The sequence below is a fragment of the Crocuta crocuta genome, unplaced genomic scaffold (genome assembly GCF_008692635.1).
Source record: "Crocuta crocuta isolate KB4526 unplaced genomic scaffold, BGI_CrCroc_1.0 scaffold44, whole genome shotgun sequence".
In the NCBI taxonomy this organism is placed as follows: Eukaryota; Metazoa; Chordata; class Mammalia; order Carnivora; family Hyaenidae; genus Crocuta; species Crocuta crocuta.
In genome coordinates, this window is record NW_027530179.1 from 4,589,224 (window position 1) to 4,603,372 (window position 14,149).

Here is a 14,149-nt window from a genome sequence, read left to right on the forward strand (position 1 = left end):
CTTTGTCAGGGCTGGGCTGCAGCTGAGGGGGGCGGGGAGACTCCGGGCCCTTCTCCAGTGTAGTCCCTTCTGGAGGGCCGAGTGGATGAGGAACTGCGCCCTAATCCCTACGTCCGCTGTCCCCGCAGATGGTGGGCAGTGGTGGTGCTGGCTGCGCTCCCCTCCCTGGGGGCAGGTGGGGAGGCCCCCGAAGCGCCTCCAGAGTCATGGACGCAGCTGTGGTTTTTCCGCTTTTTGGTGAATGCTGCTGGCTACGCCAGCTTTATGGTACCTGGCTACCTGCTGGTGCAGTACTTCAAGCGGAAGAACTACCTGGAGACAGGTGTGTGCCGAAAGGGTGGGGGAGCGTGCTAGGTCCCTATTATGACTGTTGGCCGGCAGTCCAAATAGGGATGTGGCCTGGAAAGGGAGGGAGGGATGCCTGCATGTCTGACAGCAGGGCCGCTGGCTGCTCTGGGCAAGAGGAGGTGCTAGGGAGAATATTGGATCTTGACCTTGTGCGCCTTTTTTAGGCAGGGGTCTCTGCTTCCCCCTGGTGAAAACTTGTGTGTTTGGCAATGAGCCCAAGGCCTCCGACGAGGTTCCTCTGGCTTCCCGGACCGAGCCGGCAGAGACCACTCCCACTTGGCAGGCCCTGAAGCTGCTCTTCTGTGCTGCGGGGCTCCAGGTAGGTAGGCAGGTTCTGCCTCTCTGCCTGGGTCAGGGCCCGTGGACAGGTCCGGTGTGGAACCAAAGTTTTCACCCTGCCAGTCCCAGCAGTTTGCTGGCCACTGTGTTATGTGGCCCCCTCTTCCAAGGGGCTCATAGCACCACCGTCTTAGAGGTGGTCGGAACTGCTAGTCTTGTCTTTCCTCCTCTCTCTTGCCCTCCTGTGATGTCTTCGGTGCCATTCCTCCACTTCCCCCTGCAGTGAGGTCTCATGTACTGCCAACCCACTGATCAAAGTAGGGGGAAGCCATTCAGCCCTCCCCCACTGCCGCATGTGAGAGGGAGCTAAAATGCGGAGTTTTTGGCACTTTGGAGCGGGCGCTACTAGTGCTACATGTGCCGAACAGGTGTCCGGTTCGCTTACTCCCTGACGGAGAATAGATAGCAAGATACACGGGATGGAGTCGGCTGTAACCTAGCCCTGTGAGGGGCACACGGGGACCGGGGACCGGGCGCGCCTACAGCGTTTCTGGTTTCACACACACGCTTGATTTCTTCGAGGTGAATCCGTGCTTTGGAGGGGAGAGGGAACTTCTAATCACTGCAGAGGGACTGAAATACATATGCTGTCCTTTAAATCGTTTAGACCTCTTTCTGAGGAACAGAGAGGTTGAAATCTTTTTGGCCATCTTTCCTCCTCTTATCTTCTCTGTCCTCATCCCCCGTGCCCCCCCCCCCCAGGTGTCTTACCTGACTTGGGGAGTGCTGCAGGAAAGAGTGATGACCCGCAGCTACGGGGCTACTGCCACATCGCCAGGTGAGCGCTTCACAGACTCCCAGTTCCTGGTGCTGATGAACCGAGTGCTGGCCCTGCTGGTGGCCGGCCTCTACTGTGTCCTCTGCAAGCAGCCCCGGCACGGGGCGCCCATGTACCGGTACTCCTTTGCCAGCCTGTCAAACGTGCTCAGCAGCTGGTGTCAGTACGAAGCGCTCAAGTTCGTCAGCTTCCCCACCCAGGTGCTGGCCAAGGCCTCGAAGGTGATCCCGGTCATGCTGATGGGAAAGCTGGTGTCTCGGCGCAGCTACGAGCACTGGGAATACCTTACAGCCGGCCTCATCTCCATCGGGGTCAGCATGTTCCTGCTGTCCAGCGGGCCAGAGCCCCGCAGCTCCCCGGCCACCACCCTGTCCGGCCTCATCCTGCTGGCAGGCTACATTGCCTTTGATAGCTTCACCTCAAACTGGCAGGATGCCCTGTTCGCCTATAAGATGTCTTCGGTGCAGATGATGTTTGGGGTCAACTTCTTCTCCTGCCTCTTTACGGTGGGCTCCCTTCTGGAGCAGGGGGCCCTCCTGGAGGGGACCCGCTTCATGGGGAGACACAGCGAATTTGCCGCGCACGCCCTCCTGCTCTCTGTGTGCTCTGCGTGTGGCCAGCTCTTCATCTTCTACACCATCGGGCAGTTCGGAGCTGCCATCTTCACCATCATCATGACCCTCCGCCAGGCCTTCGCCATCCTCCTCTCCTGCCTCCTGTACGGCCACACGGTCACTGTGGTGGGGGGTATGGGGGTGGCTGTGGTCTTCGCTGCCCTCTTCCTCAGAGTCTATGCCCGGGGCCGACTAAAGCAACGGGGAAAGAAGGCTGTGCCTGTCGAGTCCCCTGTGCAGAAAGTTTGAGCCTGAGGGATGTAGTCACACAAGAACCTCACCATACCAGTTTCCCTCTTCTACTGTAACTTCCGAGGCGGCTGGTTCAAGGTCAGAATGCAGATTCTCAGTATCACAGACCAGCTCTGCAGGTTGGGGTGGAGTCCAGGAGGCAGCCTTCCCCTTTGCCTTAAGTCACCCCTCTGAGCCCCAGGGTAGAGGACCTTCCTCAGTGGTGGAGAGGGTTGCTGGGAGGGCAGAGGTACCTCCTCCTAAGGCCCCTCTCAAATCCCCTCAGGTCTTGCCCTGGGGCTCTGCCACCAACACACCTGTGCTTGTCCCCTACCTTGAATGGCCCACCCTTGTGGACTCCCTCCCAGAGACCTACAGTTCTTACTCTGGTGAGAAAAGCACAAGTGTTGTAGGCTCCAAGTGCTGCTTTCACAGGAGTCCCTGAAAGATGATGGTGCTGTGCTGGGGGAGGGGAGAGCCCCACCCAGCACCACCACCCTCTCTGCTCCTGGATCCCCCGGGCTCTGCTCCCAAGAGCCAAGAGCCGGTTGCAGGTTTTGGTACTTTGGAAACGTAACTTTTTGCTCTTCTAATTTTATTTTATTAAATTAAATTGCTGCAATGGGCTCGTGTCCAGTGTTTTGGTTGACTAAAGTGTGTGGAAGGGGACAGAAGGAGTCCATGCTGGTTAAGCTACCCTTTGGAGTCAATGTTGGGGGAACTTCAGAATTGCTAGATGGTTGGTTACAAGTGACTTGAGTTTTCAAGGTACCAGAGTAACATATAATCTCAGGATGGAAGCAGGTACAACTTGGAATAGGAAAGCAAAGGAAACTTGAAAGGCACCAGATCCACTTTACAAGGGAAAGCATAACTGTATAAAACTGTATCTTCTTTATTTTGCATACTTTAACTTCAGAACAAAATAAACAAAAAAACCACAGTACACATCCAAACCCCTTGTCAAGTATGGGAAGGGACAGGCCTTGAGGCCCTCGTATCCTGCCTCAGACACAGACAGGAAGGGAAACCACCACTAGACATCAGCAGAGGGAACCAGGTGAACGGAGGCCACTCAGGGCTGCCGGGAAGCCATGGGGACACTATACAGAGGGCACGAGATCTGCAGGTAGACACTAATCTACTTCTTCCATGCGGGATGCATCCTCATCACCCTCCAGGGGGGGAATCTCATCAGGAACAGCAGCACTGGGTTCCTCTGCTGTCACTTCATCTTCATCAATACCTGTGACCAGAAAACAACGCCACATGAACTTTGATCCAGATACCACGAAGTCAAGTCTGTCTCTGGGAGACCAGTTCCAACTCCTAGCCACACTCTGGTAAAGCAAGGACACTCACCCAGGCCTAGCTTGATCATGCGGTAAATTCGGTTAGAGTGGGTCTGGGGATCCTCCAGTGAGAAGCCAGAAGAGAGCAGCGCGGTTTCAAACAGCAGCACCACCAGGTCCTTGACGGCCTTGTCATTCTTGTCTGCCTCCGCCTTCTGACGGAGCGTCTCCACGATGGGGTGGTCCGGATTGATCTCCAGGTGCTTTTTGGCCATCATATAACCCATTGTAGAGTTATCCCGAAGCGCCTGTGCTTTCATGATCCTCTCCATGTTGGCTGTCCAGCCATAGGTGCTGGTCACGATGCAGCAGGGTGAAGACACTAGCCTGTTTGAGATGGTCACCTGGGGATAATCACAAAAACGTATGTTTACATTAAACCTGATTACCACTTCCAAGCTAAGATGGTATGTCAAATTCTAGTCTCAGAAGAAATGCCTCATCTTTACCAAATTTTTATAGGAATACCAACCTGAAACCTGCCTGGTGAAAGCAGCAACAGAAGGAATCTCTGAACAAATTAGGCTCCCTAATACTACTAATTGTGTTAGCAACACAAGATTGAGAGAAACTGCCCTAGAAACATTTACAAACTACATCCTAGTCCCAGAACTGCTTACCTTCTCAACCTTCTTATCCAGTATTTCTTTCATAAGTTTGCAGAGGTTCTCAAACTTGGCCTTGCTCTCCTCCATTTTCTTTTTCTCCTCTTCGTCCTCAGGTAGCTCCAGGCCCTCCTTGGTAACGGAGACCAGACTCTTCCCGTCAAACTCCTTGAGCTGCTGCACGCAGTACTCATCGATAGGCTCTGTCATATACACTACCTCGAAGCCCCGTTTCCGCACTCGCTCCACAAAAGCCGAGTTGGCAACCTGCTCTTTGCTCTCGCCTGTAGGGTTGAGAGACTCAGGGATCAGAGTGCCACCAACCAGTTCCCAGGTAGTCTTAAATGTCCTCCCTTCTTCCTCATACCCCACCAGGAGGCTCTGATCAGACCCAGGCTCTAACGTACCAGTAATATAATAGATGGACTTCTGGGTCTCCTTCATGCGAGAGACATACTCTGAAAGAGAAGTCATCTCATCCCCGGACTGGGAGGTGTGATAACGCAGCAGCTCGGAAAGGCGGCGCCGATTAGTGGAGTCCTCATGGATTCCAAGCTTCGAGGGTGGAAAGAAAAGTATCTTACTTGTAAATAATATTGTTACTCTCTAAGTGAATAATGAAAGAGAAAACTCTCCTTCTATACCTTCAGGTTTTTAGAGAATGCCTCATAGAATTTCTTATAGTTCTCCTTGTCTTCTGCCAGTTCAGAGAAGAGCTCAAGGCACTTCTTTACGATGTTTTTGCGAATGACCTTCAAAATTTTGCTCTGCTGGAGCATTTCTCGGGAGATGTTCAGGGGCAAGTCCTCAGAGTCAACCACACCACGGATGAAGTCTGCAATCAGGAAGAAAATGGAGTTAAAATAGACAGGGTCCTCTAACTTCAACAGGACCCACTTTCTCACTGAACCCAATCTCAAAAAAAAAACCAAGACCAGACCTCAGTTCTTGGAAAAGCTACAAGACTTTACCCAACTCAGCCAAGAGGACACTCACTGAGATACTCAGGTATCAACTCATCACAGCTGTCCATGATAAACACACGGCGGACATAAAGCTTGATGTTGTTCTTTTTCTTCTTGTTCTCAAAGAGGTCAAAAGGAGCCCGACGGGGGATAAACAGCAATGCCCTGAATTCCAGCTGACCTTCCACAGAGAAGTGCTGAAAAGGAATTCAAAATAAGCCAGTAGTAGATGTCCCTTTAAGTCCCAGCATCACATTACTGAACTGTCTGAAACAAAGACCTCTAAGCACCAATGGTAAGACAGATACGACAGGACAGCTTTTAAAAAAATTAAACTAGGGGTACCTGGGTGGCTCAGTTGGTTGAGCATCTGACTTCAGCTCACGTTCATGATCGGATGGCTCATGAGCTCAAGCCCTATGTCAGGGCTTTGTGTGGACAGCTCAGAGCCTGGAGCCTGCTTCTGATTCTGTCTCCCCCCTCTCTGCCCCTCCCTTGGCTATGCGGTCTCTCTGCTTCTCAAAAATAAATATTGAAAAAAATTTTTTTTTAAAGAAAATTAAAACCTTAGCTATGTATAATCTCTGGATCCCTGGGGAAACAGTCCCATCAGGAACCTGCCAGAGACAAAGTGAGGTCCTTGAGAAGATGAGTGAAAGGACATGGATCCGTGGCATTCAGTTCCCAACACCCAACAGTTAAGCAAGTTCCATCATCTACCACCAACACCCTTCTGCCTGCTCTTCCTACTGAATCAACGTGCAAGGTTTCTCACCTTGACTGCCAAGTGGTCTTCCCAGTCATTGGTAAGACTCTTGTAGAACTCTCCGTATTCCTCTTGGGTGATGTCATCAGGGTTTCTGGTCCAAATGGGCTTGGTCTTGTTCAGTTCTTCCTGATCAATGTATTTCTCCTTAATCTTCTTGGTTTTCTTTTTCTTGTCCTTCCCACTATCATCCTCCTCATCGGAGCCCACATCTTCAATCTTGGGCTTTTCCTCATCATCTTTATCTTCTTCCTCTTTCTCACCTTTCTCCTCCTCTGCCTCATCATCACTGATCTCTTTCTCTCGTTCCTTCTCCAACTGAAAGTACAAAAGACAGTAGTTCCAGAATTCAGAAACCAAAGCCAGGGACCATACAGTTCTCCAGAGGAGCAGACACACACGTGAGGATTCCCAGCCCATACGCACATAAAGAGTGATGGGGTAGCCTATGAACTGTGAGTGCTTCTTCACCACTTCTTTGACACGTCTCTCCTCTAAGTATTCTGTCTGGTCTTCTTTAAGATGGAGGATCACTTTGGTACCCCGGCCAATGGGCTCACCTAGAAGTTAATCACAAGAGCGTAAGGAAATTAAACAAAATTCAAAACCGTAATCAGCTACTTTACAGGGAACACGCTTAAGATCTCTATTATAGGTTTCCCCAAAATTCTAACTCTGACAACTTAACAAAAAACCCGTCTTACCGTGGTCTGCACGCACAGTGAAGGAGCCCCCAGCAGAGGACTCCCAGGCATACTGCTCATCATCATTGTGCTTTGTGATAACAACCACTTTCTCTGCCACCAGATAAGCCGAATAAAAACCAACACCAAATTGTCCAATCATGGAGATGTCTGCGCCAGCCTGCCAGGAAGTTTTACAAACACAAGTTTAAAAAACAAAAACAGCAAGCCAAGGAAGAGTCACAAAACGGATGGCCTATGCCTAGCTGAAATACCACATACCTGAAGAGCCTCCATGAACGCTTTAGTGCCCGACTTAGCAATGGTTCCCAAATTATTTATGAGATCGGCTTTGGTCATACCAATGCCTGTGTCCACTAAAGTCAGAGTGCGCTCCTGGGGGTTGGGGATGATGTCAATTTTCAGCTCTTTACCACTGTCCAACTTGGAAGGGTCTGTCAGGCTCTCATAGCGAATCTTGTCCAAGGCCTGAAAATACAAATTTCAACTTTACAATTCTGCTTCCTAAAAGCCCAGCTCTTTAGCCGAAAAAACCTTTTTACTCCCAAATAGCCTCAATTCTGATTACCTACCCCCCAACTTGGGGTTTAAGCACCACATACGGTTGGGGTGCTTAAGTATCATAGTTAAGCGTCTGACTCTTGATTTTGGCTCAGATCATGATTTCAGTTTGCGGGTTCAAACCCCGTGTAGGGCTCCTCAGATAACAACTTCCCCTCTCTCTGCCCTGCCCCCGGGGGACACAACTTAAAGCACAAAAAGAACCCTTCACAGTTACAATAACCCATCTCCCCACAGCAACTTTTTTAGAACAGCAGCCCCTCAAAATACCAAACCACCCTTTCTTTCTCCCTTTCCCGGAGTGCTGAAAAACAAAAACCACAAATGAAGGTGCCCACAGCACTCACATCAGAAGCATTACTGATCAACTCCCGAAGGAAAATTTCCTTGTTGGAGTAAAAGGTGTTGATAATGAGGGACATGAGCTGGGCAATTTCTGCCTGGAAGGCAAATGTCTCCACCTCCTCCTCTCCATGGTGCACTTCCTCAGGCATCTAAAATAAGAACATTCAGGAATTACAAAAAAAACACGATGGCTCCTATTTAACACTCCAGTTCATCTCAAGTCACAATGAAGACTCAGATTTGGTTCAAACTGCTTTAATCCAGGCACTCCACATATTCCTCAAAAACTAACAGTGGCTTTTCCTTAAAGATTTCCCTTAGGGGAAATCCAATTCGGAAAGAAAAATAAAAACCTGCTTGCTTCAACACAATACACAAGGTCAAGTTTTTTGGAAAGGTGTTTTGGGAGCCAAAGGGCTCTTAAGTGATCCATGGGACCCAAAAGCTTCAGCCATCACCTGCTGGCTTGTTCGAAATACAGATACTGGGTCTCAACCCACGAACAGGAGTAACAATTCCAGATAAACCACACTCACTTTAAGGAGAAAATCACCTACGTTTCCACTACCTTTTTTGTTAAAAGACATATTAGCCCAAGATAAACCATTTCATGTAAAATGGCCAGTAATCTGGAATTGGCTCTCCCATTAGGGATCTCCTACATCAAAAGCTCACGTGGGATTGCTGCCCCACAGGGTATAAGGTAACCTCTGAGAGACCGGTGGATACCCGCCCAAGAGGCTAAGACAAAGAACCGATGAAGCAAAAGCTCCACCGTGACCCCTCAACACATGTGGCTACAATGTAAGACAAAACCAAACACAACTAAGATGGTGGCTGTAGACCGCTGGGCAGACCCTCGTCACTGCCGGACATGCGTTAGCCAGAGCCACGCGAGGAGGGGGCGCCACCGCGCAGCCTCCCTTCGCCCCAGCATCCGGGCACTAGGGCGGGGCGCCGGGCTCCAGAAGCTTCCAGAACAATCTCAGCTCTCTGGGAGGGGCGGGGGAGGAAAGGGCCCGTGAATCTTCCAGAGCCTGCCCCCTCCTCTCCCCTCCCCCTCATTGGGACTGCAGGAAAGCTCTGGAAAAGAGAAAGGACGACAGGCCAGAGCCGGCCGTAAACGTTCCGTGCCGAAGAACCTCACATAAAGAAATAGAAAGCCCTTGAAAAACGCGTCCCACAGAAGGGATGGCAAAGCCAGGCCAGCACCAGGGTATGCTGAGTCACGTCCAGCGCGCACACCCACCACCCTTGGGGACCCTCCGGCGCCCCGTAGCCGCGTCCGGAAGTGGAGGGGCAAACATGGCAGCGTCCCGGGCCGGCGCGGACACCACGTGCAGCTGCCCACTACCCCAAGCCCACTCCCGACCCACCTCACCCCACGGGCAGTCGCTGCCTGGGGGATACCTCGCACCAAAACACGGATAAGAACACAAGCCTTATTCTTGAGAGCCCCGTCCCTTCCACACGCCCCCACCCAAAAATTAGAGGAGTTGCCCTATCCCGCTCCAACACAACAAAATCTAGGCTTGGGAGAGGAAAGGACGGACGAAAGCAACACGAATGGGCAAGCCAAACAGAAACCCCTGAGAAACACTACGACCTTACCTTCAAGGAGAAGAGCTGTAAGCACTACAGACCACGGTGAGCAAGGACTAAGTCCGGCTCAAAAACCGCAACAAGGCTGCGCGGGGGTGACTCAAGAGAGCGGCTGTTCGCCCCCAGTGGCCCTATATACGGCGAAGCACAGACCAGCTGCCCGTCCCCGAATCCCTCCGCCTTAAAGGAGGATGCCGGTCAGCCCGGCACCTGCCGCTGCCCGCCCACCTTGACGTCATGGTCCAAAATAGGGGAGGGGGCGGAGAAGGGCGGAAGCAAAGGGTATCAGTCTCCGCCCTGAGAGCACGCGCAAGTAAGTACTCCTTTTCGTGGCCTCATCTCCGCACTCAGAGGGCTCGACCACCGTGCAAGAACTAGCGATTGAGAATGCTTACATGACATAAGCGGGGGAACTAGTGGCGAGGGTCCCACTAACCTCCCTATACACTTTTAAGGCAGGCGCCTCCGCACATAAGCGTCCAGGCCGAGAGGAACCCCTAAAAAGGTGAAGGGGTGGATAGAAGCGGCCGACCACTGCGACCGGGACTCCCAGGTTCGACTTCCTCGCTAGAATCTGCCCTACATACGCCTACAGCCCAACAAGGGAAAAGGGTTTTCCTTAGGGACAGTGCAGAATTTGAGGTCTAACTTCACGCAGCCCGGGGATCCCGAACCTCCCGCAGGCAGGAGGAAGAGCCAACGCTTTACAGCGGGGCGTGGCTCCTGCTGGGGTGGGGGAGGGCGCCGGCCCGGGCTAGGAGGGGGACTCTTTGCCTGAGCCCAGCGGAAGGAGCGACGACGGCGGTACTGCGATTACTTCCAGCAGTTTCCAGACCCGCCTTGGCGGTACCGCCCCCGCCCCGCCCCCTTCCTCCAGGCTCCGCCCAGCTCTCTGCGGCCTGGTCCTATCTCTGCAGCTGCTTACGTTATCCGTTGGGACTCGGCCGGGGTCCCCGAGGAGTAGGGGGTGGGCTGTCTCAATCCTATTTACCATCTGAAGCCGCTGGCAGGACCCTGTTATCCACCTGCCAGGCGCAGCTAGCTCGGCACTCCCTCGGGAGTGGGATGCAGCAAAAAGGGAATGATTGACACCCCCCCATTCCCTCCCCCATCAGTCACGCAGCACAGGGCTGTTGGGGCGGCTGTGCCGGCGCCGCCTTCAGCGAGCGGACACTGGGGACGAATTGGGCACCGGGGGGACCCTCCCCAACTCCTGCAGTCGCCCACGTGTGTAGGGCACAGACATGTGCGTCTCCCCGCCGTGAGCATAGCGAGCTGTTTCTCAATCTGGTTTCGTTTTTTGGCCCTCTTCGCTCCGGCAGCTGCCAGACCGGAGGAGCTGAGGGTCTACTGGAGGGCGCTTGCAGACGCTGCCCGGAGAGCGGCCCGCTGCAGCGGCTGCCAGAAGTTGTTCCTCTCCAGATGTGGCGCCGGAGCGCCCAAGCCGTTAGTTAGCCTGCCCAGAGAGCTGTGGGACGCCATCGCTCGCTTGGCTCTGCCCCTTTTGTGTGCCCTTCAGATGGGAAGCTGTCCTGGTCTATCCAAGGCCTCATCTAGGAATCTAGGACCCACAGCCCCTCCGGAAGAGGATGGACACTTCCTGCTCTGTGACGTTGCAGATGTCCATCAGCTGCCTTCTCGGCGCACTGTGTCCTCCACTGGAATGCTGGGGTGGGGTTCCTCCCCTACCACCCCCACCCCCACCTCTCCTTCAGCAGCCCTGGTGCTCCATCATCCTTCCTTTGTATTTTCTTTATTCGCATGTTGAATTCCAAAGAACAAAGAATCCTTGCTTTCCTCAACCTTGCCCCACACTCAGCACCACTCCGATTTCATTTCTCCTTGCTCTTCTACTTCCCTTCCTTATGGTCTGTGAGAAGCCTGTGGCTGCGAGAAGTTAATGGGTTTGCGAAAGGGTGTGGACGCTACTCCCAGGAATGCCCCAGGATTCTCTGTTCCCGATCAAAATCTCAAACCAAGAGTCTCATCCCTCAACATACCTTCTTTTCCTCTGGGCAAAAGGGCTCTAGCTAATGAAAAGTCTCAGATGGGGCGCTGGGTGGCGCAGTCGGTTAAGTATCCGACTTCCGCTCAGGCCACGATCTCACAGTTCGTGGGTTTGAGCCCTGCGTCGCGCTCTGTGCTGAACGCTTGCTCAGAGCCTGGAGCCTGTTTCGGATTCTGTGTCTCCTTCGCTCTCTGCCCCTCCCCCGCTCACGCTCTGTCTCGCTCTGTCTCTCAAAAAAAAAAAAAATCTTAGTTGACAAAAAGCATTCACACCATTTCACTGTCCTGTGAAGAGAGAAAAGGGAGTCTCCACATTCTATGAACTGGAGAAGCAAGGTGAGCTCAGAGCCTTTGTTTTGCTAACTCTTGCTCCCTGCTCCGGGAATGGAGTGGGAATGCTGTCTCCTCTCCCAGGACCCAAGTCCAAAGCAGAGCAGAAATACTGTTGATCTGTATTAGGACCGGAGACTCCTTGTGGGTCTCCTAATTGGAAGATCTCGAATCTTGCACGAGCACAGAAATTCTGCATTCTCTTCTGGAAGTCTTCTCCTACTCATTGACACTAATTTAAGCTCCCACAGTGAGTACCCACGGATGCGAAAACACATAAACAAGATGGAGGTTTCAGTCCACAAAGGGCTGGGCAGGCAGCTCAGCCTGGGGAAGGGGGGGCGGGCTTAGGGCTAAGGCTCACCAGCCCATGACACAGGTCTATTTCCAGAAGAGGGAAAAGCATGGAAAGGCACAGCCCTGACAGAAAGGACATAGCCTAGGAGCCCCTGAAGGAGGCAGAGGAGCTAAAAGTAGCCCTGCAGGCAGGGTTCAGGTCACAGAGGGCCACGAATGCCATGTTAAGATGTTCTGACCTTAACTTAGAGTGGAGGAAGCCATGGAGGCTATTTAAGACAGCTTAAAACCCTCTAGATCTCCAGAATCCTGGTCCCAGGAGCACTTGCAATGCTTACTGTTCCCAAGATCCCCTTTATTCCTGACCAGGCCTCAAAGACCCAGCCCAAACTTGTGCCGTTGGAGGGTAGCCAGATGAAGCAAGAATTGACCAACTGTAGCTTGCAGCTGGTGGGTGGGCCTGCTGTTTGCTTTTAGATGGCTTACGGGTAAGGATGGATTTTACTGTTTTTTTAACTGTTGAAAAAAAGCAAAAGAAAGATACTATTTTGGCTTGCGAAAAGTATGTGAAATTTGGATTTGCTTTCGTGTTTACTAAAACATAGCCACCCTTGTTTACATGTTTGTGGTCTTTGGCTGCTTTTAATGGCAGCATTGGTAGCGTGGCCGAGACCACAGAGCACGCAAAGTCTGAAATATTTACTCTCTTACCTTTTACGGAGAAGACTTACGGACCCCTGATCTAGCTAAAGCGAAGTGGGGTCTTGGGGGAGGCACAGAGACTCGGCTGCTGCGCAGACTAGGAATTCTCCCAATTAGGCTGTGCCACTGGCCTTTCAAGGGGATCAGGGAGGCCAGGAACGGGAGCTAAGGTGAGAGGCAGTCGATGAATCAAGCAACCAAAGGCATCAGACGTCAGAGGTCGTGTATGCCTGAGGAGTAGCTCTGGAGCCTTAACTCCCGGAACAAGCAGGCTTCCCAAACTCAGTCACTGCCAGATGTGTCCTGTCAGTTCTGGTTCTTCCTAGTTCCATGTGGCTTATAATCTCTGAACTCCAGGCGGGGGAATACCCAGAACTGACATCCTCATAGGCCAATGGACCTGATCAGAGCTGTGGGACAATTGAGCCAATGTGCATGGCCAGCCTGGGCTCCACCTCTTTGCCTCAGTTCCCACATCCTGTTGGGACCCGAGAAATCTCACGATGTCTTGATTGTTAGTACTTACTTGGTTGTTAGTACTTACTTGTTAGTACTATACTTTTTTTTTTTGATTGCAATGGCAATGGAAAATTTCCTTCATTTGGTTTCCTAAAGAGTTTGAAAGGCAATTGATTTTTTGTTTATTGGTCCCACAACTTGGTAAACTACCTTATTCTTAATTTGTGGGTTTTTTTAAGTTTATTTATTCATTTTCAGAGAGAAAGACTGTGTGAGTGGGGGGAGGGGCAGAGAGAGAGGGAGAGAGAGAATGTCAAGCAGGCTCTGCACTGTCAGCACAGAACCCGGCATAGGGCTCAAACTCACAAACCATGAGATCATGACCTGAGCCAAAACCAAGAGCCAGAATCTTGACTGAGCCACCCAGGCACCCCTGTTTTTTGTTTTTTTCGGTACAGCCCTATCTGTCATCTGAGAACAATGACAATTTGGAATCTCCCTTTTTAATTCCCGTATCTCTTGTTATACTGCACCAGCTAGGATTTGCAAGGCAAGGATGAGTGGAAACAGTGATTCTGGGCATCCCTATCTCATTTCTGATCACGAGAGGATGCTTTTAATATTTCACCATTGAGCACAATACTCTTTCTGTTCCTAACTTGTTATATCTTTTAATTGGAACAAATATCAGAATTATTTTCCAGCCTCTATTGAGACTATTGTTTTAAAAAAGTCCCTTGGTGGTGGCGGATGGGGGAAGGTGCCTGGGTGGCTCCGTTGGTTGGGTGTCTGATTCTTGATCTTGGCTCAGGTCATGGTCTTGCGGTTTGTGGGTTTGAGCTCCACGCAGGCAGTGTGGAGCCTGCTTGGGGTTCAAGCTCTCTCTGCCCCCTCCTCCACTCTCCCTCTCAAAATAAATAAACTTTAAAAAAAATTCCCTTTGGGGTGGTGCCTGGGTGGCTCAGTTGGTTAAGCATCTGACTCTTCACATGGGCTCATGACCTCATAATTCAAAAGATTAAGCCCTGGGTCGGGCTCTGTGATTACAGTGTGGAGACTGCTTGGGATTCTCTCTCCTCCTTCTCTTCCTTTCCTCTTGGTGGCATTCCCTTGCTCTCTCTTAAACTAAATAAACACTTAAAAT

The 14,149-nt window shown here is 51.6% G+C and overlaps 2 protein-coding genes across 4 annotated transcripts; one reads left to right on the top strand and one right to left on the bottom strand.

The window, feature by feature from the left end:
- Positions 1–109: 109 nt before the first annotated feature.
- On the top strand, positions 110–2,932 carry SLC35B2 (solute carrier family 35 member B2). Of its 3 annotated transcripts, none has more exons than XM_077764876.1 (3): positions 110–322; positions 517–667; positions 1,390–2,932. In XM_077764876.1, exons 1-3 carry the CDS (start codon positions 129–131, stop codon positions 2,326–2,328), a joined length of 1,284 nt encoding a protein of 427 aa, XP_077621002.1. In that variant the 5' UTR covers positions 110–128; the 3' UTR covers positions 2,329–2,932. The 3 variants fall into 3 exon arrangements, with proteins under 3 accessions (XP_077621002.1, XP_077621003.1, XP_077621001.1); XM_077764875.1 differs by having other exon boundaries at positions 170–322; positions 513–667; XM_077764877.1 differs by lacking the exon at positions 517–667 and having other exon boundaries at positions 148–322.
- Positions 2,933–3,185: 253 nt separating this feature from the next.
- HSP90AB1 (heat shock protein 90 alpha family class B member 1) lies at positions 3,186–9,329 on the bottom strand. Its single transcript, XM_077764874.1, has 12 exons — positions 9,220–9,329; positions 7,611–7,757; positions 6,964–7,170; positions 6,703–6,862; positions 6,425–6,558; positions 6,008–6,316; positions 5,264–5,429; positions 4,912–5,102; positions 4,675–4,822; positions 4,283–4,551; positions 3,673–4,006; positions 3,186–3,556 (listed from the first exon to the last, which is right to left on the bottom strand). The coding sequence occupies exons 2-12, from the start codon at positions 7,755–7,757 to the stop codon at positions 3,447–3,449; spliced, it is 2,175 nt and encodes a 724-aa protein (XP_077621000.1). The 5' UTR covers positions 9,220–9,329; the 3' UTR covers positions 3,186–3,446.
- Positions 9,330–14,149: the final 4,820 nt, after the last annotated feature.